Below are 26,229 nucleotides of genomic sequence, written 5' to 3'. Positions count from 1 at the left end.
CATTACACCTCCTTTCTCCAGCGATTTTATTTGTGACACTGCTGTATGCCATCGCGTGCATGGGGTGGGGGGGCTGCGAGGGTCCCCATGGCGGCCCTGCATTGCACTCCACGGCACGGGCACACCATCCTTGGGGTGCCGGGGCCTGCTCCGGCTCGGCACAGGGGCTTGCGGCAGACACCTCCAGAGGTCCCTCCAAGCTCAGCCATGAGCTGCCGAGCTGGCGGCGACGCAGCTGGGGTGAGCGTCGAGCAGGGGGCTGCGCAGGGGCCTGCGCCCGGCCCCGCTGACCCCCAAACACAGGGGGTGGCGAGTCCCATGGAGCAGGGTTTGCCCAGCAAAGGCTGTACTGGGCATGCTGGGGATAGCGGGCAGGGGAAATGAACGGCTGCTGCCACCAGCGGCCGTCACCCGGCCCCTCTGCTGACCTGGGGGGTCCCAAGGCTCTGGGAGCTCCCTGTGCCTGCCCCCGCCACCTTCTCCTTGCTAATTAATGCCACCGAACCAATGTTAAACTGGAAGGGCGGAGGTTTCCGTCTTTAAACATCAGAGAGGAGCTGAAAAAACTAATCCTCCCAGTTCCAGGGGAGTTAAACATCTAAAGAGCAGCTGCTTGCTCACCCACTGAAACAGGATCTTGCCTCTCCCAAAAAACCAATACAAAGACACCAGAGTTTTGTGAAGACACAATGAGTTTATTAAAGCCAGGAAAAAAGGATCCCAGTCTTCCCCCTCGGGATGACAAAGCCAGACCAGTTGGATTCGTGGCAACAGACGTGTTTCGTCAACACCAAAATGTTTCTTTTGCCAGTAACATCTCAGATCAAAAATCCAACGTGATACAAACACCTGAAGCAGCGGAAGCTGCTGACAGTCAGAGCTGGGTACCCTGGAAAGAGTTGCTCTGTGGGAATTGGGGCTGCTGTATAACACCAGATTTAGGTGAGAGGGCTGGTCCTTTCTGAATTGAAAATTTTGGAGCGCCTCCTCACCAGAGAGGCGCAGGTTTCTAAAGGATGAGAAATATCCATCGGTGATTTCATTGGCTGAATTTGAACGTCACATCTTTCAGCTTCTCTTTGAGAACCGCTGCCCTTGAAAAGCGTGTTGGAGAATTGCTTGGTTAGCCAAGAGATATGAGAGACAAATAAAGTAGAAACTAAATTTCCTGAATTTTCTGAAACCAAGAAATTTCAGCCTAAAAGGAGAAGAAACACAACAGTCCATAAACCTGAGATGTTGGGACTCTGCTTTCCTCAGCCAAACTTGTCCCTTGTCCAAAGCTCACAAACAGCTCCTGGGACAAACCTGAACCTTACCAAAATCAAACCGAACAACACTACTACTGCCCAGGGAGCTAAAAACCAGAACTTTTAGACGTACAAAACCAACACAGAGACTACGAGCGAGAGACAGAGTAAAGCCTCTGGCCACAGAGATATTATTACACCTGTCTCATTGAAAAGTCAAGTAGATCTCGGTGCTAAATCTGATTGAGCTGCGCCTCTGTGCTCTGCCAGCCCTCTCCTCCCCGGTGAACGTCTCGGCGGGCTCTGCAGGTACTTCTACGCTGCGTAAATAAGACGGTAATTGGAGCCCATGGCGTCTCTGCTGGGAGCAGGGTGGTAAAGTAATAGAGATCCCATCGGCTTTCCACGCTACGGCGGTAGGGCTTCCCCTCAGGTCCCACGCAGTCCCGTACAACATATCAAAGCGGGCAATAACACTTTCAAGCGTCCGGGCACGAGCCTCGTCTCTGGCTAGGTCGGTAACACACCTCGAGGAATAAACCGTGACTGAGAGGGCCAAGCCTGCGCTGAGGACTCCAACCATGGAACAAAACCCCTTAATCGGAATAATCGCTATCAAAAACTAAAGAGCAACAGGCCGTATTCTGCTGAGCCAGTGTATTGACAGGACGTGGTTTCTTGGAGCCTGCAGGGCTTCGGAGACTGAAGCAGCTCATCTGGTTTTCACCTGTTGTGCTACAGAGGGAAAATATATTGTCCTGGGGAGAGGAATCCCAGAGATTCCTTTTTATGCTGGAAAAATTCACTCTTTTTTTAATTTCTAAACTTCTCTTTCTTTTGTCTGCAAGCTGTTGCAGGCTTTTATTGGAGCACGGCACTGGTGGGAAACTCTTTGTAAGCCTCGTCTGAGCGCTGCTGAGGACCTGCTGCTGGGGAGCTGCAGAAACTGGGTTACAGCTTCCTAAATTGAGAGCAACCATGTGTTTGGGAAAGCAATTTTTTCTGGAGCTTTCCAACTCAATCATCCCATTTGCCTTCCTTTGCTTCAGCCCACCATCAGCACAACGAGAGAGCTCGCCTTTTCTCACAGCGGGGCACGGTTTCTTCCTCCCCATTGCTTTATTCCAGGGGATCCTTCCCGGCCTCTGCTTTGCTTTGTTCCCTACAGCTGCATTCTCCACCTCACGGTCTGCAGCCCAGCTACTGTCTCTTCGCCCAGGCATATCTTTTCTTACAGAAAGGTGACAAACTTGAGGCTGCCTCAGTTGTGACCTTGTCACGGCTTCAAATCCTCTGGTGCCTCTCCTGACCGCCTTCCTCAGTGGAGTTGGTAGAGGCACCTCCTGTGGTACAGGGCTGTGTTTCTTCTGACTATCCCCCAAAAAGTGACTGTTAGCGCAGCACACGCAAGGATGGTTGAAACAGCTCTGCGTTTCCAAACCATCTTTCACCTCCTGCAAAGAGGTGTTTTCTCTGCTACACCCTGCTGTAGCAATGGGGCCGACGTTCCCTCCCAAAGCTGTGTTTGGGTCACCCTGAGGTGCACCACCCCCAGTGACCTGGTTCCTCATGGGGGAGTCTACCTGCTGCTCCCCCGCTGCCATGCAGGGGGGCTGAGACTGACCCGAGGAGCCGCAAACCCCCCTGCCTTGGCAGCATGGCCAGCATGCCTTCTCCTTGCCCGGAGCACGGTCCTGGCATGGGCCAGGGGAGGTCTGGGAAGAGTTATCTGCCATGTGAGGGGGGAGTCTGGCACTAGAAATGAATGTGTGCAGCTCTGCTAAGGTGTTAGGAAGCTTCAGGAAGCCTAGTTCTTCACACAGCTTCAGGTGCTGATCCTTCAGCTGAGCTGGCAGCGACTCCAGACCCTCCTTCAGCGACTGGACACTGGATTTCACATCCAAAATCTCCACATCTTTCTGGGGAAGCAACAAGCAGAGCAGAAGCAGTAAGCAACACATTAAAAGGTGCAATAACAGCATTCAAACAAGAAACTTCAGGCACTATGTGTCAGCTAGACCGCTTAAGTTGGGTGTCAACCCAAAGATCAGCAATTTGTGTCTCCCTGTGTAATACGTGTTCTCAAACCGTCCCACACAAGTGAGAGGTTTGGGATTGGGGGGTACCCCTAACCCACTGGGTGTCCGCTCTCCCAGGGGCACTGCCTTCTCACACACTGGCATGACACATCATTGCCAAAACCAATTCCTGCCTTTGGAGAAACTAAACCTGTTCAGGAGGTCTCTGGCAGTTCATTCTTTTGTCTCTCTTGACACCCACTTGTTCTTTTTTCATGTCTTTTTTTCCTCTCCCTGGGAAATCATCCAGCTGAAGGGACAAGGCACTGCACTTCTGTGAGATGCTTTCCCCTCGCGGGCACACACTGCACCACCTCCTCCAGCGAAGGCATGTGCCAGCGTGAGGAATGGCTCCGTCGTGTCCTGCCATGACAGGGGACTGTTGGGCTCCCCTCTTATTGACCAGTTTTTCATCAGAGCTTACAGCACTGTTAGCCAGCACTTGGGTAAGCATCAGTCAGTATCTAGCCTAGAATTAGCATTTTAATATGTCTTTCCCCCTTCATTATAATGGGAGCAGTCTACTTTATAATCCACCATTCGAAGGCAATTTAATATTCAGTTAATATTTTGAAGAAGCGGGAGAAATTCAGAACGAGGATTCAGAATAAAAGATTAATTTCTGCACTTACGACTGCAAGTTTCCTCTCCATCTCCAGCAGCGCCTGCTCCATTTGGCTTTTATCTGTCAGAGCTTTCAGCACCGAGCCACAGTGACTTTGAAGAGCATCTTGCACTAAACAGGGAAATCAATAAAAAACACATTTGGTCTTTCATTTGTAAATGTGAATAAAGTACTATCAATACTATTGCTACCTCCTCCACGGCTTGGCATGAAATACTTCACTGTGCTGTGCAACCATAGTGATTCACCCGCTGAGATCTCCCCGTGCCCCAAGCGATGAACAATAGGGTAGATGTTTAATGCAAAGCACTTGAAATTTATAAGATGCTGTGTATAGGCCAAACCTCATTTACTGTGCTCTATTAATATGGCAGCTGGAGACAAAAGGCTACGTGAATCTACAAAACTTGTTTGGCTCAATGCAAGGAAGGCCGAGACTTAGTTGTCTGCCAACTGCACAACAGGCATGGCCAGGGGAGGGGGACCCCAAAATAGCTGTCCCACCCCAGTATAACCAACCCATTTCCATAACCAGAGGATGGTAAATGGGAGCTTGAACGTGTGACGGGAAGGATAGTATTGCTGATAACAGCAGAGAGATGCAAGAGGTTCATGGCGAAAAAGTGCAACCAGAGACTACATGACGGAAATGGGCAGGAGGCTGGTAACTGAAGGAAAGCTGCCTGAAGGGACAGTGGGAAATTAGGAAGGAGTGTGCAAAGAATTGGGATTTCCAGTTGCTGGGCACAGGAAGAGATGGGGTCAGAAACCATCTGAACCAGGGAGCTGCGCCCAGCGCTTGGGCAGCTGCAGCTGGAATGGTGGAAGGTAGCGGGGGCCCCGGCAGTGTCCTGTGGGGGCACGGACCCCCTGGGAGGGTTTTAAATTGAAGCAAGATGCTCTTGGCTTCGGTTGTTGAGAAACTGATACAAAAATAGGGATTTGTGTTATACGATTGCACAAAATATAACTCCTCCCATGCAGCTGCAATTGTTCTTACAGGAATCACTGCTGTGCCTAATACACTACAGCATGGGAACACAGTTTGCAGCGTATGTGGACGTGAAAAATCTTTAGCAATCTTGTGGAAGTCTTCCTTTAAAATCATAAATTAGGACGGAGCGAAAGAGCTGCTCGCTAAACATGTCCGGTCTCTCCTGTGAACAGCGCAGGGAGGTGTGTACAGATGGTGTGGCTGGGGTGGAACATCGGCTGGTTGGAACAAAACAGGATGCAAAGCCCTGCTGCTAAAACAAAGCATTGCCAAGCCAACGGGCCGGGATCACTGAAACTCTGGAGTCCTGGACTAGTGCTGCACACCTGAGGAAATCAGAATCAAGCCTACATTTCAACAAGTGGCTACAAGAGCTCTGCAATTAATTAATCTTCTTTTGCTACAGATCCAACGTGTTTAATCGACTTTGGTGTCAGTGGAGCTGAGAGCCGGGCTGAAGCTATTCCTGCACGCAGAGTACTTATCTCAGCTCTTCAGCGCAGCACCTCTTGCCCCAGAGATGTGTGCTCCCAGGCTGCAGAGCCGCAGAGCACTCAGGAGCTCTCCTCCTCCTGCCCGGCCATTTTCATTTAGCTTACAGGGACTTAATTGTCTCAGTGAGCTGTGCCCTTCTGTCAAACTCTAGATGAAATTGGTCAAAGAGTTAAAAACTATTAGGGAGAGGCAGGCAGAAAGTGACTGTACAGGCTTTGTTTCTGTAAAAAACCAGGGACGTTTAAAAAAGGTACATTTGGGAAGGAAGAAAGGAATGAGATCTGAGCAATTATGGGCTTTCTAGTTTGTTCTCATATTGTGCAAGGTTTTAGAATAGACCTTAAGGTAAAGGGTACTCAAAGACATGGAGGGAAATGGAATAAAATGGAACAAGATTTTATAAAAGGCAGATTTTGCCAGACTAGTGTAATACACTAGGATAAGATAGGTGACTTCTTAGACGAAGGCAATGCAGTGGACTTTCTGTAGATTCAAACAAAGCATTTCAGTGTAAGTAATATGAAAAAAGTTGAGAAATAGTAAGTGGGATAAGCCTCGATTAAAGGGAAAACATCAGGTCTTGAGAGGGTTGGCATGAGGGGACAAGGCGGCTCTGGAAGGTGCTCCTCAAGGCCTGCTCATGAGCCAAATCTGCTTCAAATCTGCTGTAGTCACCTGGGTGCAAAAGCCAGCGGGCATTTAGGCAATTAGCAGATGACACAAAGACGCAAATGCCAGCACCAGGGGCTACAGGTGCGATGGGGCAGTGTGGCGTGCAGTGGCGCACAGGCTCTGGCTGATGGGAACGGCTGTGCACCCCGGGGGGGCTGGAAGCCTGTGCGCAGTCCCGGCTAACTATGTGCGAGGAGAAAAAAAAAAAAAAGAGACTGAACTGGGACACGTGCAGAGAAAAGCTACCAGATAATTAAGTGCTTAGATGATAATCTCCTCTTACGAAAGGAGATTGAAAGTGTTGGGCTTATTCAGCCACGCAGACCCGAGGTGTTTGATGGCAGAGGGCTGGAGGTGCTCCGGCAGCGTGGCAGGGCTGCCGCTCGAGGGATGGGGTGCTTGCCGAGAGCTATCTCCGGGCAGCAGGGAACCCCTGTGCCAGGCTGTGCGTTTAACTTTATTCGCCTTCCTCCGAAGGAGCGATGCTTGGGCAGACTGCACACTGCTGTCATTTGGGAGAAGACACCCTGTAGTGGCCTTGTTCATGTGTCTTCCTCACACGCATCGAGTTAAACCACCTCCCGGACCTAGGCTTGGGGGGAATTTCTTCATTTTTTCAGGCTGCCCGTCACCACACAGCTTTGCCTCGTTCTCTGCAGGAGCGTGGCTGATTTCTGAGGGTTACCTGCGCATATTTCAACTAATAAGCTCTCTGCTGTTGCAGGCAATTTAGTTGTCCCTGATCTCTCACTGCTGTTTTTAAGCTTTTAGTCTTCTGCTCTGAGAGGTTTAGACTTTTTAACAAATCACCAGGGGAAAGCTGTAGCTTGCAGAATGGGTTTGTGACGGTGGAGTGAATGTTTGAGTGGGCCTTTTCGACTTCGCATCTCCCTGGCTAAACCTAAGGGCTACCTGCAGTCCGAGAGCAGGTTTTTGGGAGTCTGCCAGCCCCCTCCTGGCTTGCAAGCCTATAAAGAGGAAGAAAGGAGAAGTGACTGAAGGAGGAAACTCCTTTCACGTCACTTCATCACCTTTCAGCTCCACACAGTGAGGATATAGGAAGGCCAGCACCAACAAGCTTACCTCGGCTTGCTGCTCTTCCCCGTACGCTTAATTTTAGTTCAGAATTATTTTTAAAACTTTTGATTTCCCTAGTCTGTCTGTTCTTCTGCAACATGGTATCCTCAGTCTAAAAATAGCACTGCATCCACGGGGCTTGTGATCTGCACATACGTTTGACTCAGCACAGCATGCTGCAGGCAAGCAACCAACAGCCAGGCTTTTGAATGCGCTTCATTTGTACGTGTAGGAGTACTCTGCAGAAAAAATCCCCTCGGTACAGGGGAGGGGCACTCTTCTTCCTTCTCTGGCTTCCATACCAGAGGAGTGTTCAGACTTGTCAAACACTATTAAACAAAATAAAAATGAGCGTTAATCTAGACTTCAAAAACCAGGCACTGAGATGGCCAAACTAGATCAGATCAAGGACCCTGTTAGTCAAGTCTCTTGTCTTTGAAAATTATCAAGGACGGCTGCTTCAGAGAAAGTTTACTTCAAATAAACCCTGCAGCAGATAGTTATTGAATAACTTGATCATAGAGGGAAAATCTTTACCCAGTTAATGGGTGGCTTGTGCACAGACTTGTGCCTCTCTTAAGGTATTTTACTCTAAACGAAGCAATTTTTTACAGCCTGGAACATCGCTGTGTTTTGATTTGCTGTACCATTGTCTTTGGATGCTACTGGTTTACATTAATAACGTATGGAATGTGAAATCTGGCATGAAATAAAAGGCTGTAGGGCCTCGGGGTAGGTCTGCCACCCTGTGCTTCAGAGGGTTCCCCGCAAATCAGCCTGCTCTCAGGTGCAGCTGCACTCCCAACAGCTGAAAACTACTGTCTGAGCAGCCAAGGGAGGAAGCATCAGCCTCCTAGCCTAGGAATATTAAACAGCAACTGCTTCTGATGCCTATCTATCATTCTCCATGGAACTCCTCCTGAGATAGGCACTGACAGCGCAGAGGCTTTAAATAACACTTTGGAGGGAGGATGGTTCCCCCGTGCCCAGGTTCAGTAGGGGAAAGAGGAGGTGGTATAAACCTGGTGAGACACGAGCAGGGAAGGCAGCTATGGAGGTCGGCAGAGTGCTGTGTTTTCTCCCTGGGCAGTAACGGTGCTGCGCCAGCGGGTGAACATTCGGGCTGGCACGGCTGCATCCTGCTCGGACATAGCCTGAGCAGTCAGCTGGCAGGTTTGTGACTGCTTCGCCTGGGTCCCCTTCCACAGCACGGCAGAAGACACCTGCGTTGGGGGACTGTGGGATGAGTTGCCCCCGATCTCAGCCTGCTCTGCGGCAAAGAATGCCCCAAGCCCTGAAGTGTGGTGTTGAGGGGTTTCAGTATTCACCAAGACAACCACATATCCTCTCGCCATCCGTGCCGAGGTGTTTTGGAGTCTGGTTAAGTAAGTCCCTCATCTCAATAATTTTCATTGACAGTCACTGCACAGCTAGTGAGCAGCTGCATGGGAAAGGCATTTCCTTCATCGGTTTTAAACCTTTTGACTTTTCAACCCATACAGAACATAAGGGAGTCTGGACTGAGCGTCCCAGTCTGGACCACACTGCTAACAACTCAAATCCCGCTGTTGTAAACACAGCAAATTCCCCTGGAAACCTTGCCAGCAACTACTGGGCCTCAGGAGCCTCAAAGCAAGTCACGTTTGAAAACTGCCCACTAGGCACTGGATTTTGTCAGAGAATTGCATCAGCTCGTACCTCTGTAAGGGACATATTTCACGTTATTTTGTCACCCTTGCTGGCAGGAACATCAGAGGCTTGCCTGTGGTTTGCTGGCTGGGACTATGCTTCTCATTTGCAATGAAGTCAAGGTGGTGCGGAGGATATGGCTGTTATGAGCTGTCACAGCTGGAATTACCAGATACCAGAAAAGCAAAGCAGTTCAGAGAGGGCTGAGCCGTGAAAATCGGGATTTGTATAAAAAAACCCAGAAAGTTTTGATAGAAGTGTGGTATATAAATGAAAATGAGAAAAATATAAAAAGAAATGAGTTACAGGAGCTGAAACCAGAAGGAAAGAGCAAATGATGAGCAAGCAAGTCAACCAGAGAAACCTTATATAAGGTGGCAGAGCATAGGGTCTGTTTGCTGCTTTACATCCCTGTGCTCAGCACACCGAGATGTGGGCAAGGAACAGAGCGGCTGTGCCTCTGTGGAAGCTGCTGAGGCAAACGTCGTCTCATCTCCAGTGCCAGACACAGCTCTAGCCACTGTGTGCAAGCACATATGGACAAACACTCAAAAGAGAACATTTTATTTTTTTTTTTTTAAATCTTACTGCATAGAGCATGCCAGCCCAACAGCATTTGGAAATGCTTTGGAAATATATTTTGAAAAATATTTTCTGTTTTGTTCTCGCCCAGTGGCTATATAGTCTGTGCCAAATGTGCTTGCTACCCACTGCTATAAATGAAGCCTGTGATACTCCTTATAAGCTTTTTATGAAGACAGACTTGATTTCAAGTTACACCTTTCTTTGTTTTTCAGAGCTGTTTGAATGTCCTGGTGTTCTACTTCTCTCCTTGAAGAAAGCCTCTTCATCTTCTGCATTCCTCTCCTACGTGTGAAATCCTGCATTGCCAATGACGAACCGGGTCTCTACTGTGTCACCCACATCCCAAGGTACTGTGTCATCAGCCATTGGCATTCAGTGCTTTATCAGCTCTGAATTTAGCTCTTTATCACCTGAGTTTAGGAATTGTATACCAATTTTTCAAAGAAATTGCCTCAGTTGGGATCTTTTCAAGGCACTAGTGTAGGTATTTATTTAGTGGGAACTTAATTATCCATCACTGTGATACCAGTCAAATGGCAGTGTTTATCAGCAATTAACCAGTGACAGATGAACCTTCCCAGAAATATAAAAAGAACAACATTGTGGAGCGTGTGATGATTTTCATTATATATTCAACATTCTGCAGCATGATACATTACAGAAAGTGCCAATTTTTCTTTTCAATTGCTTTGAAAATCTAGCAGCAGGCACCTCTGGGAGGTTTCTCATTTCATTCAAGGCACATTTATTTAAAATGGGTACGGAGAATAAACAGGACAGCTGAGCAAATGGTATGGAATGAAGAGGAGGAATCGTGAACAATAGATTTGATTTTCAGTGCCGTGACAACATTTTTTGTACACGAGATATATGAAATTAGGCAAAGTCCTGCTGCAGAGTGGACAAGTTGAGGCACTGAAGTAATTAGGACATGGGCAAATGCGTAATAGGGAGCTTGTTGTGCTGGCCAAAGCAGACAGATTCTTGCTTACATTAAGGTCCTACCACGAGCACTTTCCAAGCACAGCAAGGGAGTGTTCTTAGTGTAAACAGATTGGTATTTCAAACGTACAGGCTACCACCACCTCAAGCAGAATACACCAGACTCCACTCTTTTTGCCTGAGAGGGCTTAAAGGGTATCTGTCAAAGCTGTGCATCGTGGAAGCCACGTTTTACCGCACAGTGGATATTATAGTGCTTTTGTGAGGGTCTGCTACCTTGAAGTCACAAGGTGTAACTCACTTCCCATTTCTTGCATGTATTGGAGCTGGCCTCTCGTTCTTCCAGAGGGCAGGGCAAGCACTGAGCAGAGTCCTGACAGGGTGTTGATAAAAAATCATGCCAGCATTAAAAATTAACGCACTCTCAAAGGCTCAGATCTAAGCCAAATTAGAAACAATTTCTCTGAAGCACTTTCCCTCAGTAAAGATGCTGTGACTAGCAACTTCAGAGACAGAGCTGTTCAAAAGTATTTTACATTATTGGCTTTTTTGGGAGTCCACCTTTTAATCATGGCAATAGCTTGCTTCACTATGTGCTTCTTACTTAAGAAATGAGCAGTATTAGTTTTTCTCATATCGAAAATATAACCACTTCAAGCACAGAGGAATGATGGAAGACTTCAAACTAACACATGAAAAATCTGAGAAAGCCCTAAAAACTGAAACAGGATACTCAGGATATAAATATCTAAGTTATTTTTACTGTGTTTTCCATTAGTGCTCCAGATAGTCTAAAAATGATCATACTCTAGGCAGAACACAAAAGCATAGAGGTGCATTTGTCTATGCGTGCATGGTGTCTAAGCACTCAACACCCCAGTTCTTTGACTCAGCACAAGAGAACAGAGAAAAGGAGACTATAACAGAGTAAGAATGGAAAAACAGACAGGTTCATACCATGGATAAGTCTTATTTGCTCTTCTCCCTTACAAAGAGCAGCTGTGAGTGGCATGACTTGCCTAGTTCACCCCAGCTTGGAGACAACATGCTGACATTCAGCAGTTTGACTGTGCCCTCTGCTGTTAACAGAAATTCAGAAAGGACTTACGTGTCTTGGAAATGGTTTCCAGGTGAACCAAAATGGATTTGTTTCTTGAATCAAACATTTCTCCAAACTTGTCCAAGCATGCATGCAGCTGCAAAAACAAAGGTAAATGAGAAAATTAATACACGGCCCTTTCTTTGGAAAAACACAGCCCCAAATGCCACAGAACAACGACTGCAACTCATGGAATGAAACAGCATGAAAATGGTTATTTATCTGTCGCATGAAACAATTTATCCAGCTGTTGGTTGCAACCCCAACAGAGATCTGGAATGGCTCGAAGAGCTCATGAAATGCTAACAGATTTCAAAATAGAGATACTCATCTGTAAAATAGCATCAATAATAACAATCAAAGTAATTATGAAAAGGGTGGGGTGGGGGGAGAGTCCTTTGCCTTCAGAGAGTACGATCACGTTGTATTTACTTCATCCTGAGAGAAGACTACTTTCTTCAGGCAAAAGAAAAAGAGAATTGATATTTGCAGACAGCCATCAACAGCCTGTTCCTGCTCCCGAGCCCCAGAGAAATTCCACTGCTGTCACTGAGGCAAGGCCCTAAAGACCTTGACCCCAAGGCCAGGCCACAAAGACAATGCTATACGCAAAAAAAAAGGCAATTGTTGGTTTAAAGTATTTGAGTGCTCAATACAAACAGCATAATAATTTTAATATCAGCAGAGTAAATGAGAGAAGATGAATGTTCTCTAGCATTTCTAACTGTTCGTTAATTTGCAGTCTGAATTTTATTTAACTTACCCCTTGAAGCCTGTCTTTGATACTGGAAATAAAGGTGCTTAAAACCTCACTGAAATGAAAAAACACCCCAGTATAAAACAGATATGTAAGTTACTGAAATAGAAAGAAATTTAAAATATCACAGCAAACATGAGACAAGAAACACTTCAAGACATAGCATAGTGCGCAATGTAAGCACAGAAATGCTTACTTAGGGGGCATAACCCTTTGAAGTCACATTACTTGTTTAAGGAAAGCATGGATTCTGCTATGTAGGGTAAGAAAAAAAAATATACACATACACATATATAGTATACATTATTATTTTTTTTAACTCTTTCGGTTTTGGCTGAGCATTCGTGCCTCTCTCAAAAGTTTTAGTTGGCATTTACACAACTGTCCATTAGCTGCTGGGGTGTTACCACTATCTGTTATATGCGCGCTATCTGTTCCGGAAGGACCCAGCCTTGGCAGAGGTGACGTGCCTGTTGCTGGGATACATGGGTATTGTATTTGGACTTAAAATAACTGTGGGAAAAAGATGGGAAAAGCTTCAGCATCAACAAAGCCCAAGCCAGGAAGAACAAATGCTGCAAATCCTTTTCTCCCGAGATTATGCCTGTGGTTTCTGTTATCCGTCCTTTTAAGTTGAACGAGCCTATCAGGAACCAGGCTATATTCATGATTAACCTATCAAACCAAAACGCAAGGACGGTTGCTAAGCAAAGTGATAACCTGTTTCCCCTCTGAAGATTCGGGTAATTTTAAATCAATCATTTAGTGATCCAAATTGCAACAATCAAAAAGGTGGAGGCCAGGTAGAGTCTAGTTATGAGAATTAGGCAGGGCTTCTGAACTTTTTCTAGCCTTATGGAAAGGAAGATACTCATTTTATTAGTCAAACTTGTGGGGGATACAATTGATAAATCATACGTTTATCTTGGTAAGGATATTAAAGCTATTTCTATAAACAGGCTTCGAATCTGGGAGTAAGTCTGGAGTGTAGGAAGGAGCATAATTCATTTAAAGAAGCAATAAAGGATAATTAGGAGTTCTGCCTAAACATTTAAAACTATTTGTTAATTTCTCATAATTCACTTACAAAAATGCTCCTCTTCTCTAATAGGCACTAGAGAATCAAATTCTGCATTATCAGAAGCATAGTACCCATTGCAGAAGAGGAGGAGACACACAGCCTGATTTGATCAAAGGCTTTTAATAAAAATGTGTTTCACTTTGGATGTTACATTACAAAATGTACAGAGCTAAGAATTATTTATAGGTGCACTGAGGAGTTTGCCATTTTTCTTTTTTGAGCTTAAAACTGTTAGTTTATTCCCTAAAGTCCTTTAGGACCTACATGTACATTTAATTCTTGACATCTGACAAAGATCAGATGCAAATTACATTGGCAAATTACACTTGTCTGTTACCACAACCATAATATATAAAAATTTTATATTCAAGTAAAATTCTAGAGATATGTGCAGATTTTAAAGGTCTAATCATTCCATCTTCCACTGCACACATGTATGCTTGGCAATCTCCTCATCTGTTCTAAATGTAAAGGCTGTCCTCAGAGCCCCTTTGATCAATCCCAACACAGCCTGTAATATTTTGAGAAATGTGGGCTTTTGCAGAGAATCAATACAGAAAAAACCCTGCTGATCAGACAAAGAAGGACAAAGGTAAATTCAGGTTAGGGTTTTGTTGTTCCTTGTGGCTTATGGCTGAGTGTGTTACATAAATCACATTGCAAATAAACCCTATTCTCTTATCCTGTGACTTTTTCCAATCAGAGATAATCTAAAAACCTGAAAATATACTTTTCTTGGAGAAATGTGTCATGTATGATTTTTAAGAGGAGAAGAAGGAGCTGCAGGGAGTGATAACCACTAGCACAGAAAAAATTTCCAATGGATTTTCTACATACCGGTCATATTTGTCCTTTATTTTGTTCTTATTTACTTCGAAATTTTCAAAGACACTTTTCACTCTTCCAGCACCAAAATTAAGCGAACCTTTTTCTTTTGTTTCTTCATCAAATAACTGTGGTTTTGTCTGGTATTTGGTAAAAATACTGGGCTCGCTCTGTTGCACAAAAGAAAGAGAAATGTTGAAGTATAAAAATAATCAGAACATTAATTAGCAAAAAACATTTGTGTACCAAGTGTTTTGCAGACAGAGATCACAGTGATTGGACGTGACAGATCAGATTGGACAAGGAGATTAAGAATTTTCATGAGATTATGGCTCACTTAGTGTGCCTAGTTAGATCGACTCCCTGTGGAACTAAGACCCAACCCAAATTCCTCCAGATTCAGGCTTTTCTCTCATCTTGAGGATTTTCAGTTGGTTGCAATCATCAGGTATGCAGATTTTTTTCCTGTATGCTCATCACAGAGACTAAAAATTAATTCCAGCATTCCTGGAATTGTGGAAAAGTTAAAGATGTCAGTGGGAGCTCCCTGTACACCAATTTAAAGAAAATCCTATTGAAGTCCCTGGGGGATGACATCATTTTGCTGCCAACTAGCAACATCTCCAGACTGTTGATCAGTTTCTCACATGCCTCAATATACATATCAGAACAAGAAATTTAATATTAATATGAAAGCTGTAAAGACCTTCTTCATTCTACAGACTTTCCAGACATGGTGTGACCAAAATGGAAATTCGTTTTCCTTAGAACATAAGAAAATGCAAACTCCGTTAAATTATCTTCTTTCATTGTGAAGAGTGAATTTCCTTTTTTGTGTCTGATGAAAAGCTGCTGCAGTTAATGGACAAGGTCACCAGCAAAATGCAGAGGACAGCAGATAGGATCTGGAACTGAAGGACAGCCTAGGCCTAGCAGCTGGCACCACTGCTCTGTCCTAATCTTTGCTCTCAGGCGTCTTTTGTTCAGGTCTGTTAGCAGTGCAGGAACTATTTTAGTGAGGCTGGTAACATCAGAAACCATGTGCTGTAGGAGAACGATTCTGAGCATAGAAGCTCTTCATCCAAAATCATTCAAGCATCTGCCATAACAACAATACAGCAAGGTAATTTTCAGTTGGTGGAAGTAAATACTGAATACCTCTGTCATTCTCACAGAAAGCTAATGAAGTATTTTTCACAGAAGGAATAGATGGAATATTTTACCTTAGGTGGTCTAAAGACATTAGCTTGAGGATAATTTCATATTATTTCAGTAATTTAAAAATGTAATTAAAGAAAATAATACCTACCTCAACAATAATTGTTAGTAATCTCTTACAAATACTAGGTTTTCAGCCAACCAGGCTGATATTTTGTCTAGCCACAGTAAATATGTACGTGGATCAAGAAGATAACTTGATTTCAGCAGTTACTAACATTTGCAAATGTTACCACCTGATTTCATCATTTTCCATTAACTTTGAATGGTGGCTGTGTGCCTGCACAGGGCTGAATGGGAGCGAGACTCACGTCCTGGGAGTTGTGCTGTCCCAGCTGCGTGCCCAGCTCCAGCGGCGCCGCTGCCAACTGTACGTTCTCCGGGCAGAACTGGGAGCCGAAGAGCAACTGAGAATCGCTCAAACTCGAGTAGTCGCTAGGAGCGCTGCTCCGGATTGAAGAAAACTTATTAGGCCTGAAATGAGGCAGAGAGGGTTGTGAATGAGTCTCAAGCAATTAAAAAGCCAAACAAAACACCCTACACGACCTGCTGGAACCGTTCAAGCATGGCCCACCCCAACATGTTCATTTTCACTCTCCACTCCGATGGTACCTTTCCTATAACTGCATAATGTTTAACAGTGTATGGTTTTGCCACGCAAAGCCAACAAGCTTATCTTAAACTGCCACATCCATACGAATGCAGTGCCTAGCTCTGCATTCCCCTTGCAGGGGGGAAGGTGTTTCTCCAGCACGTCCTGCAGACAGACCAAAACCAGGAGTGGCCAGCTAACTCAGTTCATCCTACCTGCCTAGTCAGTCAGTCTTAGTTTAAGGGACACCTTGGGGTTTGCTCCTAGCAAGTGCCAGGTCTCTCCCTTTTCACTACTCTGGATAATAGTTTCTGTTATAACTCAGATGCTGCTGGGCTTATTTGGAAGGCAGTTCCAAAAAAGTAAACCTTTTGGACTGATAGTTGACACTTCTTGAGTATGTATTCTCCAGATGCCTTCAGTCTGACACACTGGAACAACAAATAAATAGGTAGCATATGGCTGGACAAATAGATCTGAATTGTTAAAAATATTTCAAACATAATAACATGCTACTCAGAAGTTCCCTTCTTTCCCCTGAGCATCACCCAAATAAACTTTTCCAACTAGCCTTGATTTTGTGCTATGTTGCTCTGATTCTACTTGTCTTCGGAGACAGGGTTTCTAACGCTTTATGGACTAGGATCATGGCATGGTACCAGCTTCCCTCAGCCAAGGGTTTCCCTGCACAGCTGCACCGCTTCTCAATCTGTCAGAGACTGGCTTCAATTTTTTGCTAGCAAAGACACAGATTTTTTTTGTTTTTCACATGATCGCTATTCCATTGCTCCATGTCTACAAGGTCTGATGGAGTCTGGTTTATACTCCCAGTTCTTGCTGGCTTTTAAGCTACCGAAATGGAGAGATGTGCTGCTGCCTTTGGAACTGGGAATTACAGACTGAAATTAACGAAAGACACTTTTGCACAAGGTTTTCCTTCCATATCAAATCATACAAGTAAAGAAGAAGGAACAGGAGACTAATTTATGCGTATAAAAAAAGATGATCACCCCAACATTTATTAGCAGTGATGTGTTTGGTTAATCCCCAGTTTTGGAAAGAGCCCAAACATCATAAGCACAACAGGGAAGGGATTTAGTAGCAGTGCTTGAACTGCTCAGTCTCCCTCTTCATTATATAGTGGTGTCAGTGACAATATCGTATTAATACTTTTGGCATTGAGCTCACGGCGTACACTGAGCTGCAGGCAAAAATAGATGAGGTCTGGGTTTCTGGATTCTCAAAAAGCCTGATAAATCTGTCCGAATTCAAAAATTCTCCCTTGATCTGTCTCTGGACCCCAAATCTACTGAGAAAGAAATCTGAATACAACTTTTACTAGAACAACTTCTTCCTTCCATCTCAGCTAAGCTTTAAAAAAATAACAAATTTCTTAATCTACAGCCAGCATGTCAGGGAGAGATGTGAGTGCATGGGCTGCCATGACCCCACATGGGCAGGACTCCTGCTTGCAATGTGAGTATCACATCTCCTGTACCAGTTTTCTAAATCCTCCTGTCTTCTAGCCAAAAAAGCTCCCTCTTAGTTTAAAGAAGCGTTTTTATAATCCCTAAATGTTTTACTGTCCTGCCAACCCCCCTTTAACAGCGTCTGGTACAACTGGCGAATATCACATCCCATAACCTGCGCATTTTCTCAGTCCCTTCACATTACTTAATGCCTGAAGTACAAGATTCCTGTAAAAGAGTTTTATGACTGGTATTTTGAGGACTATTGAGCTGAGAGGACTTATGAGCCAAGTGACTTCCCAGGCTCACTCTGCACTGACACTACGACCAAAGGCAGCTGTTGGCTGCTTTGGAGCTGAATTCTTCTGTGTTAAGTCCACTGTCTCAGTGGTTGTTTTTGGAATGATGGTACTTCTGCAAATTAGCCGGGGGGGTGGGGGGGTGGTACACAAAACAGATGTCTCTCTTGAATACACTCATTCCCCTGAGCAACACGTTTCTTTCTCCCTTGCTTAACAGTGACGGCAATTAATTTACTAACAAGACCATCTGGGCAAGACATCATCCTGGCCACCCTTGGCCCAGGCCAATCTGTGACAGTGAGATCAGACAACCGTGATCAGATCTGTGATCAGATCCACGATCAGACAACCACAGCTCTTCTTCTAACCACCTGACCATTCCCTTCAGGATGCCTGAGCTGCAGGGACGCATGCTCCGTCCTAAATATAAACCCTTCCTTATATACAGCGAGGAGACATCCTAGATATTTAATCCTGGCTAGTAGCCCCTCCTAGGTGATGCAATAGTTTATCTCAGGAGAACTTTTAGCTTTCTGCTAACATGAGCCATTCCCCAAATCATTCATGAATTTGTGTCCATAGTGATCCTATGGTATTTACACTATCAGGTGGATCCAAAGCAAAACCAGGTTTAGATATGTAAGACAAATGCCACTGTAAGTCCTTGTCAGGTCCAAAAAATGCTGATCAACAAACAGTTTATGTTTTCCACCTAACTTTATGCAGGGTATTGCAATATTGGCAACTCCAACCCTTTCTGTAATATGAGTGTGATCTAAAAAATCTCCAGTCCCCTGCATATCTGGGGAGTCAGCTAGTTCTTCGCAGTCGTCAGTGGGAATTCCCCCTCCGCAGGAGAAGTTAGATCTTTTGGGAGCCTCTTTCATTTTTCTAAGTTCCAATTTCCACTTCCAAATATTTTAGCCCAACCATATGCAAATGTTCACCTTTCATTCAAAGGTTCTGCCTTGCCCCCAAATAGCTGTCAGATACAACACACTGAGAGAAACACAGCATGCGATAAATACCCTCTTCTTGTGTTCCAGAGATGTTCCTAGGGGCTTTGACAAGCTAAAAATTCATAACTCTAAATTGTCATAGGCCTCATTGGTCTTTCTTAAAATTGGTAATTTTCTCTGTTGTTTGGATCCATCCTTAGGCGCCAACACTGAGGTTTAAGAGTCAGTTGGAAAAGCACACTCAATCTTCTACAATTTGCAAAATAACATTTATCCGCAGTGCCGGTGTAAGTGATTTTATGTGGTTCTGTCATCCCCACTGAAACGGTGCCAACAGCCCTCTTCTTCCCAAGCACTGTGGGTGAAGCTCACGCCTTCCTGACATCTCTTCAAAGTGCAGTAAAGCCTCTTTCCCGAAGAAGAGATCTTTCTCTCCTAGTAGTAATCTTAAGTAAGATCAGTGCCACAAAGTTCCTCTTCTCCTGCTTCCCCTCCAAAAAATCTCCCAGCCCTTTCTGCTCCTCCTCATTTAGTGACCAGGGCTGCATCACTGCAAATCCAATTGAAATTCTGGGAGCTGCTGTTCACCTGCTCTTCCTCCTGGCTTTAGTCTGTATCTATAGGAACTGTCTCTAGCTCTGCTATGCTGTTCTCATCGTCACTATTTGCTGCCTGCCAATGCGTTTGGCAAATGAGCAAGGATCTGTGTTGGCTTTGGGTGCAGAGGAACTTCAGCATCCAGGGGCCTGGAGGAGTTTAAATCAAGGAGTTCTGGCTGCTATTGCAGCTTACAGCCATTTGCTCCACTGGAAATGGCCACAGCATAAAATTACTTTTCTTGCTTTCTGTCCTCTGGAATAGCATGATCTGCTTGCTGCACATCACTTCCACCATATCCTAAAAGGAACTTCTACAAACATATTTTGGCAACGACCCTAATGCATTAACCACAACGAAATCCCGCTTGGTTATTCAGCTCAAACACTGCCTCCAGTTTCCAGATTTCAGGCTCAAAGTCCTTCTGGTCTTGATTTAATTCCTCAAGGTCATTTTTACTTTCTATGAGCCACTCCATTATTCATTTGGCTGTGATTCAATACTACCCAGACATTCCTCACCTTGGAAACCGTGTTAGCCCTTTGTCCTGAGCCAGTCGCTGGTCGCAGGGCCTTTTTCTTAGGAGGAGATTGGGATTTCCATGGAGCAGCCCTGTTTACTTAAACAAAACGTATCCCTGACCACGTTAAGAATCAGACATCTGGAGACAGGGTTTTTTTTGCCCCTCTCAGTCTGAAGCCATCTTCCAGCCTGCACTTACAGCCCCAGTTTCTCATTCCCCCAAGGCTTGGGAATTTTATGGCTGCTCTCTCAGTCTTTGTCCTGGCGGTCTCCTTCATTTTCTGCTTATTCTGGGACCTTAAGGAGACTTCAAAATATGTGACCCTGCTATGTGGGATGGAATTTCATGGGATAATGGATTGAGTGAGGCTGTTAAATTTGGAAGTTTTTTCTCAATAGCAGAAATAAGCCATAGAGGGTAATGGCCCAAGTACGCCTTAACTTACAGCATCCTTTTTGAATGTGTCTTTAATATTTTCATCATATATTAGCCTTAGGTACTCTCTGGCAGGCTTTCTGCTTCTGATGTCTTTGGAATTAGGTATATTAGTAGCTTTTATGCCTTTAGCAAGTTAATGCTTTTCTTATGGGACAAGAAAATTCTCATAACTCCAATTTAGAATCATAACATATTGGTTTCTATTTTTCTATTTGTGATTGTCTTTCATTTCTTGAAGGATGCCTTCTCGTTTTCAGTAGTCGTCTTTACCATGCCAGTCCAGTACTGATCCTTCTGGCATCCGATCTGAGAGCTGGTATGCATTTGTTCTGAGTTTCAACACGAGGTCTAAATAATCTCTATGCCTCAGGCAAGCATTTAACCCTTTTGGCTGTCCAGTTTAATTTCATATTAAAGAGCTTCCTTACTACTATATCAGTGTCTTTTTTGAAATTAAACAGTTGGTGATTTTTTGGCTTCTGTTCCTCCTGCGGAGATGCTGATGCCGGTTCACCACTGTCACTCTCACAGTAGCACTACAAGAGTAATACCCTGAATGCTCAGGACCAAGGCAGATGCGTCTCTTCCCTGGGGAGTTCCCTGTCTGAGGCAAGTATTTATGGTGTCTGAAAATGTACTTTCAGCATCACGCCCCGGTGACGCTTATCCGGTCGATAAAAGGCTGATTGAAGCATCATTGCTTTTGCGGCTGCTGTTCTCACATCCTCTGTGATCTTTCTTCACCTGCCCTTCTGGCTGGGCAGGCAGCAGCACCGCTCTAATGCAGCACTTTCCCTAATGAAGTCTGGCATTTCAATCCCCAAAAATTGTGTTGTTTGTCAATACACTTAGATTGATCCTAAATTTTCTCCACCGTATAGCTGTCATTCTATCCACGTGACCCCCTCCCACCTTCTTAAATAATTGGGACCCTGATATTACGGTGTCCAACTAGATAATCTGCCTTCTCCCGCATTTCTAGGATCTCTATTATGTCAATATTCACACATAAAACCAGGAAGAGCAGGGACTTTGGTTCCCCCACCCTATTTCTCAGGCTGCTAGCGGTTATGAAGAAACACATGCGTGTATGACAGATAGATAATGAATAAAACTCAGAGCAATCTTGGGCTTCTGCAGAACCGCTGCCATAAGGGTATTGTGTCACTGGAGCTCTGCATCTCTTAGGGACCTGGTGGCAGCTGCTCTCAGAAGTAACAGCCTGACTCAAACTTGCAAAGAACTCACAGCATGATTCATACCCTGCCTAGATTGTATGCTGATTTTATGTTTAATTTTTAAAGCTCCCTGAAAGACAGTATTCTGGGAATTATGTGGCATACCCTGCTGAGGTGAGAAAGGATTCTAGTAACAGAAGTGAGCTGGCAAAAAAGTAATCAACACCTTTTTCCCCCATTTCAAAACACACACATGGTCCTACAAGTAACTTTTTTTTTCCTTCAGAAAAAGTTAGTTCTGCTCCTGAGAACCTTCTCCCCCTTCTCAACTCCTCCAAAAATGCAGCTGCATATTCATAACATTTTATGCCCTGTTTGACCCTTTTGAACTCACTTGCAAAAAATGTGGAATGTTGAGGAGTGGGTGTTAAAATCTTGTCTGTATTTTCTTCCTGCATTAATAAATGAGTTAAAAGGGAAGACTTTGTAGCTGACAGAATACTTGGGAGGAGGATGGAATTCAAGTGATCCCTTTCCAAATAAGCACCTGTACTTATTCCACTCTTTTGCTTTCCTATTGCATGACTCCACAGAACGATTTATGTATTTTTTAAAAAATCTATATTACATATTTTATACATAATATAAAAATATAATTATATATTATTATATATAATGTTATGTATTTTTCAATCTATTCTCTAAATTTCCCCTGCTTGGTCTCTGACCAGAAAGTAAGTCACAGGTTTTCAAACTACTTAGAAGCAACTTATTGGAAAAAAACATTAAAACAAACAAAAAAAAAATCTGCAGGTACCAAGAAGACAATAGAATTATGCAATGCATATTTATAAAGACAAAACCATCACAGATATAAATATGTTTTTCTCTGAATTGGCTCCCCTTTGACCCCCACATCTGTGCAAAATTCAATTAATTCTCATATATACGACAAGTATTTTTATAATGGGCAAGGAAATTACTATTATGTTTTCATTATCATCCATCATTGTGATAACATCAGGCCAAAGAGACAGTATGACTAAAACTGTGAATTTTAACAACAGTTAGTTATGTAAGTGAGTTATTTAACTAACAGAGCCTCAGAGGACCAAATTCATCAATTAGCTTCTCCAGAGTCAAACAAGGGATAAACCTTGCTCTGTTTTTTAGCCATGTGAGGCAAAAGGCGATGCTCGGCTATAAAAAATGCAGCCAGTGTTATGTATTTGCTCTCCAGATGCTTAGATCCAAACAATATTTGCTGTATTACTATATATTGTAGATGTGGGGAGTTCCAGCTAGTCTTTGACTTCTGCTGGGAAGAAAAATTAAGCCATGTGTATAAATGCAGGATATGGAATAATTTTAGAGTTACATAACGTGTAACAATATTGCAAATCACAATTCACTTCATCTACCCTCTGCACAAGGCGAGAGGGAACAGTTAACTTATCTAATTAGACGTAGATAGGCCACAGGACTCCCCCGAATAAACCAGAGCACAGCTTTCAGACGATGCTGGTTTTTAAATTCCCGGCAATGGTGGATCTATCGCGGTGCCTGGCAGGCTGTGAGTAACGCAGACACAAACAGGATCATGGAGTAGGCTAATTAACCATCATTAACCAGACTGTAATTAACCACAGAGCTGTGTTTCACCTCATCACTATCGAACACCCTAAATGTCTAATTTTATAGACGATTTCCTCACAATCTTTCCTCCCCACCTCATGGCGCAAGCTCACCCGGTGGCTGTCGGCGTGCTCAACATCTCCTTGATATTCCAGACGTTAAGATTCATGTTTTTTTCACAGCTGACACCCTCGCTGGGAGCTCCTGGCCCTCACCATGTCCCCGGCGTGCATGGCATCTCCTACCCCACGGTGGCCATGCTGCCACACTCCTCTGCAGGGAAGGGGAAAATGAAGAGAGAAGGATAAGCCCCAGTCGGGGTGGGGGAACCATCCCCCTGTACCCCCTCGCTGTGGGGAGAGCCTCAGGGGGAGGCACGGCCCTGCAGGCCAAGTGCAGGCCTGGCCAACATGGCCACCCCAGGGCTGGGCCTAGTGTCTCTCCATGGATTCCACCCCTGGGGCTGGGGGTCCCTGGATCTCACCCCAGGGACATGGATCCCAGGATCAGCCACAGCTCCAGGTGCTCCCCATGAGGCCCACGGCAGGTGCCCAGCCAGAGCCCCGGGTCACAGGGTGCCATCATGGGGCAGGGGAGGAGGAGGAGGCCCGAGCCCCCATGGGAACAGGGCGGCCACGGCGCCCACGTACCTCACGTCCAGAGGCTGTGTGGTCTCTCATGTAAATACCTCTCGCAGAAACGCAGCACGATTTAATTTCGCCCATTAGAAGCGTGACAAAAATAACCCCTCATCTAAACACTCCCCAGAGAAATATTCTCAAACATGGTTTTACTGGAATTTTTTTTCCTTGTATTTCTGTAGCCTCCGTCTTCGGGAATGGAAAATGGGCGTGCTTAACTTGCCTATTTTTCTCTCCTTTAATTCAAAGCAATTTCAATACTGGTTAAAATGTTTGGTTTCTGGTTCTGAAGATACTCCATAAGCACCAAACCACTGTAGAAATAAGGTTGATATAAATTCACAGATAGATTAGGGGAGTTACTCACATTCCCCTTTATGCTCTTTTGGCTCTAGTATTAAAGGCAGCCTGGAGCTCAGAGCTGTCAAAATAATGTCTTTCTTGATGTATATATCTGGTTTCTTAATCAAATCCCACAGAAATAAAGCTTTCACTTAAAAAAAAATAATATTCTGGACTTTTACCCATAAAAAACTTATTGAAGTGACTTTGCTGCGTTGTTTTTGCTTGTCACTACAGTGCTAGGGCTGGTATAAATAGCCCGGATTTGCCACGGCGGCTTGTTAACTCTCAGCTGCATGACTGAGCCTCTAACGGGCTGATTTTCTAGCACCAGAGCGGGGAATCGCAGCCTAGATCGTGTTCCTGCTTCATGGATGGGATAATGGCCGGGCTGTCCAAGGCAGCCGTAGGCTGGAAGGCAAACCTTCCTCCAGGTGCTGATGGGAACATTAATGTCTATTGCGCTTGTTGAGTAAACAAAAGCCTTGTTCTGCTCCTGAACTGCCTACAGCTCCGTTGTACAGCCCGGTACACGGCGCTGCTGCCAAGAGCCTTGCTGAGCATCCAGGTTCCGATAATGCGCTGCATCATAAATGGTGATTTTTCCATCATTTTATTGCTCGTAATTGGAAAGTTGGCCCAGAACTCCCTTCAGAAGAGACTGCAGAGCCCTGTACCCCTTTACAGCACTTCCACTGCCCTTAGGAAAGGATTTGCCGGTGCTTTGTGCACCAGCGATAAGGCTCGGCACGTTATTTTAGGTTATTAAATAGAGCTATTCCTATTTCTGGTGTGGATGGAGCTTTCTGGTTTAAGCGTCTACCGAGTTTGTGGAATATGATAAATGAGATTTTTATATTTTCATCTCTCCTTACAACGGAAATAAATTTCTGTAAGGAAACACATTTTTTTAATTATAGGTCTGACAGCTACCTCTAGTTCCAGTCTCCCCCATCCATAACACACTCCGGGGAGATTAGCCACGTTGCCAGGCACTGGCTCGTAGCTCTCCTTATATCTGAAGTAACAGACTGTTCTTCTAGCATTATGAGTGTGGCCAGATACTTGAAGCCTTCCATTTAGTAAAAATTAGCAGAAGCTGCCAGGAGATGGACAGCAATATACTTGGTACATCACTCAAGTTTTGTTTTTTTTCCTTTGTAGCACATTTCATTATAAACTCACAGGAGCTCTTCAGTTAATAACTTGTCAGTCTTCAAGGCTGGTCAGAGCCTTCATGCCTTTGCCTGAAGATCTATCCATCCACCCCAAGATGTCCTTGGCCATCGTCCTGGCTGCTCTCCTCCCCTCATTTGGATGGGATCCTGTGCCCAAAAGCATAGATAGAAAAGGATGAGAAATCCACACTTTTAGGAGAGGTCACACGTTTCTGTTCTCGGGTGGAACAGCCAAACCAAAGGGTGCGGTGTTGTGTTGATGTGCCAGGCAATTGCATGCCTGAGGCAAGGTGCTGCCGAGAAAGGGGCAAACCTCTTGTGGCACAGGGACCACCAGCCACATCGGGCTGGGCACCGGCGCTGCCACAAAGACCGCTGCAGCAGGGACACGCAACAGCGAGAGGCTCCCGAGCTGTGGCTTCACCTTCTGGCATCTCCTAGTTCTTGCCTTGAATTTGGTAAAAGCAGCGACGGGTGTCCCATCAGCTGCAGGGAAAGCTGTGAAGTTGGCACGCAGGGAAGTCAATTTGCCGATGACTCAGCATCTGATTTATCCCGTCCGTGCGATGCTCCTGTGGGAAAAGGTTATTAATCAGGGCTGCATTTCCAAAGCAGCTCTGTGATTTAGGGTCTCCTGTGACTAAAGTTTTGGTGAGAGTGACGTTATACATACCTCGGTGGCTTCTGGAAAGGGCTGGTAGGCTGAGGGTGCCTGTGGTGGCACCGAGGAGTCTGTCACTTCACAGGACCTTGGAAAGAAAAAGCCCACCAGGGCAGAGTGCAGGTTGGGGAGTGCTGGGAAAATGGGGTGCTGCCGCAATATCCAGAGGGGAAGGCTGGAGCCACGTCGTGCTCGGAGGAGGAGGTCCCTCTGTCCAGGCCCCATGGCACAGCATGAGCTGCTCTCCTCCGGCTGCCAGCGCATCCCCCCAGCCGCCAAGATACGGCTCAATCACTGTTTCGGGGCTCCCTGTTGATGCTGGCTCTG

At 45.0% G+C, this 26,229-nt stretch overlaps 1 protein-coding gene across 1 annotated transcript; it reads right to left on the bottom strand.

Annotated features, from left to right (window-relative positions):
• Positions 1-875: 875 nt before the first annotated feature.
• On the bottom strand, positions 876-25,387 carry IHO1 (interactor of HORMAD1 1). The gene is made up of 8 exons (XM_063347957.1): positions 25,249-25,387; positions 23,194-23,353; positions 15,699-15,861; positions 14,182-14,339; positions 12,270-12,318; positions 11,516-11,603; positions 3,961-4,064; positions 876-3,169 (listed from the first exon to the last, which is right to left on the bottom strand). Exons 2-8 carry the CDS (start codon positions 23,247-23,249, stop codon positions 1,847-1,849), a joined length of 1,941 nt encoding a protein of 646 aa, XP_063204027.1. The 5' UTR covers positions 23,250-23,353; positions 25,249-25,387; the 3' UTR covers positions 876-1,846.
• Positions 25,388-26,229: the final 842 nt, after the last annotated feature.

Source organism: Chroicocephalus ridibundus, chromosome 10, assembly GCF_963924245.1.
Source record: "Chroicocephalus ridibundus chromosome 10, bChrRid1.1, whole genome shotgun sequence".
Lineage (NCBI taxonomy): Eukaryota > Metazoa > Chordata > Aves > Charadriiformes > Laridae > Chroicocephalus > Chroicocephalus ridibundus.
This window is presented reverse-complemented; position numbering and strand designations above follow the sequence as displayed.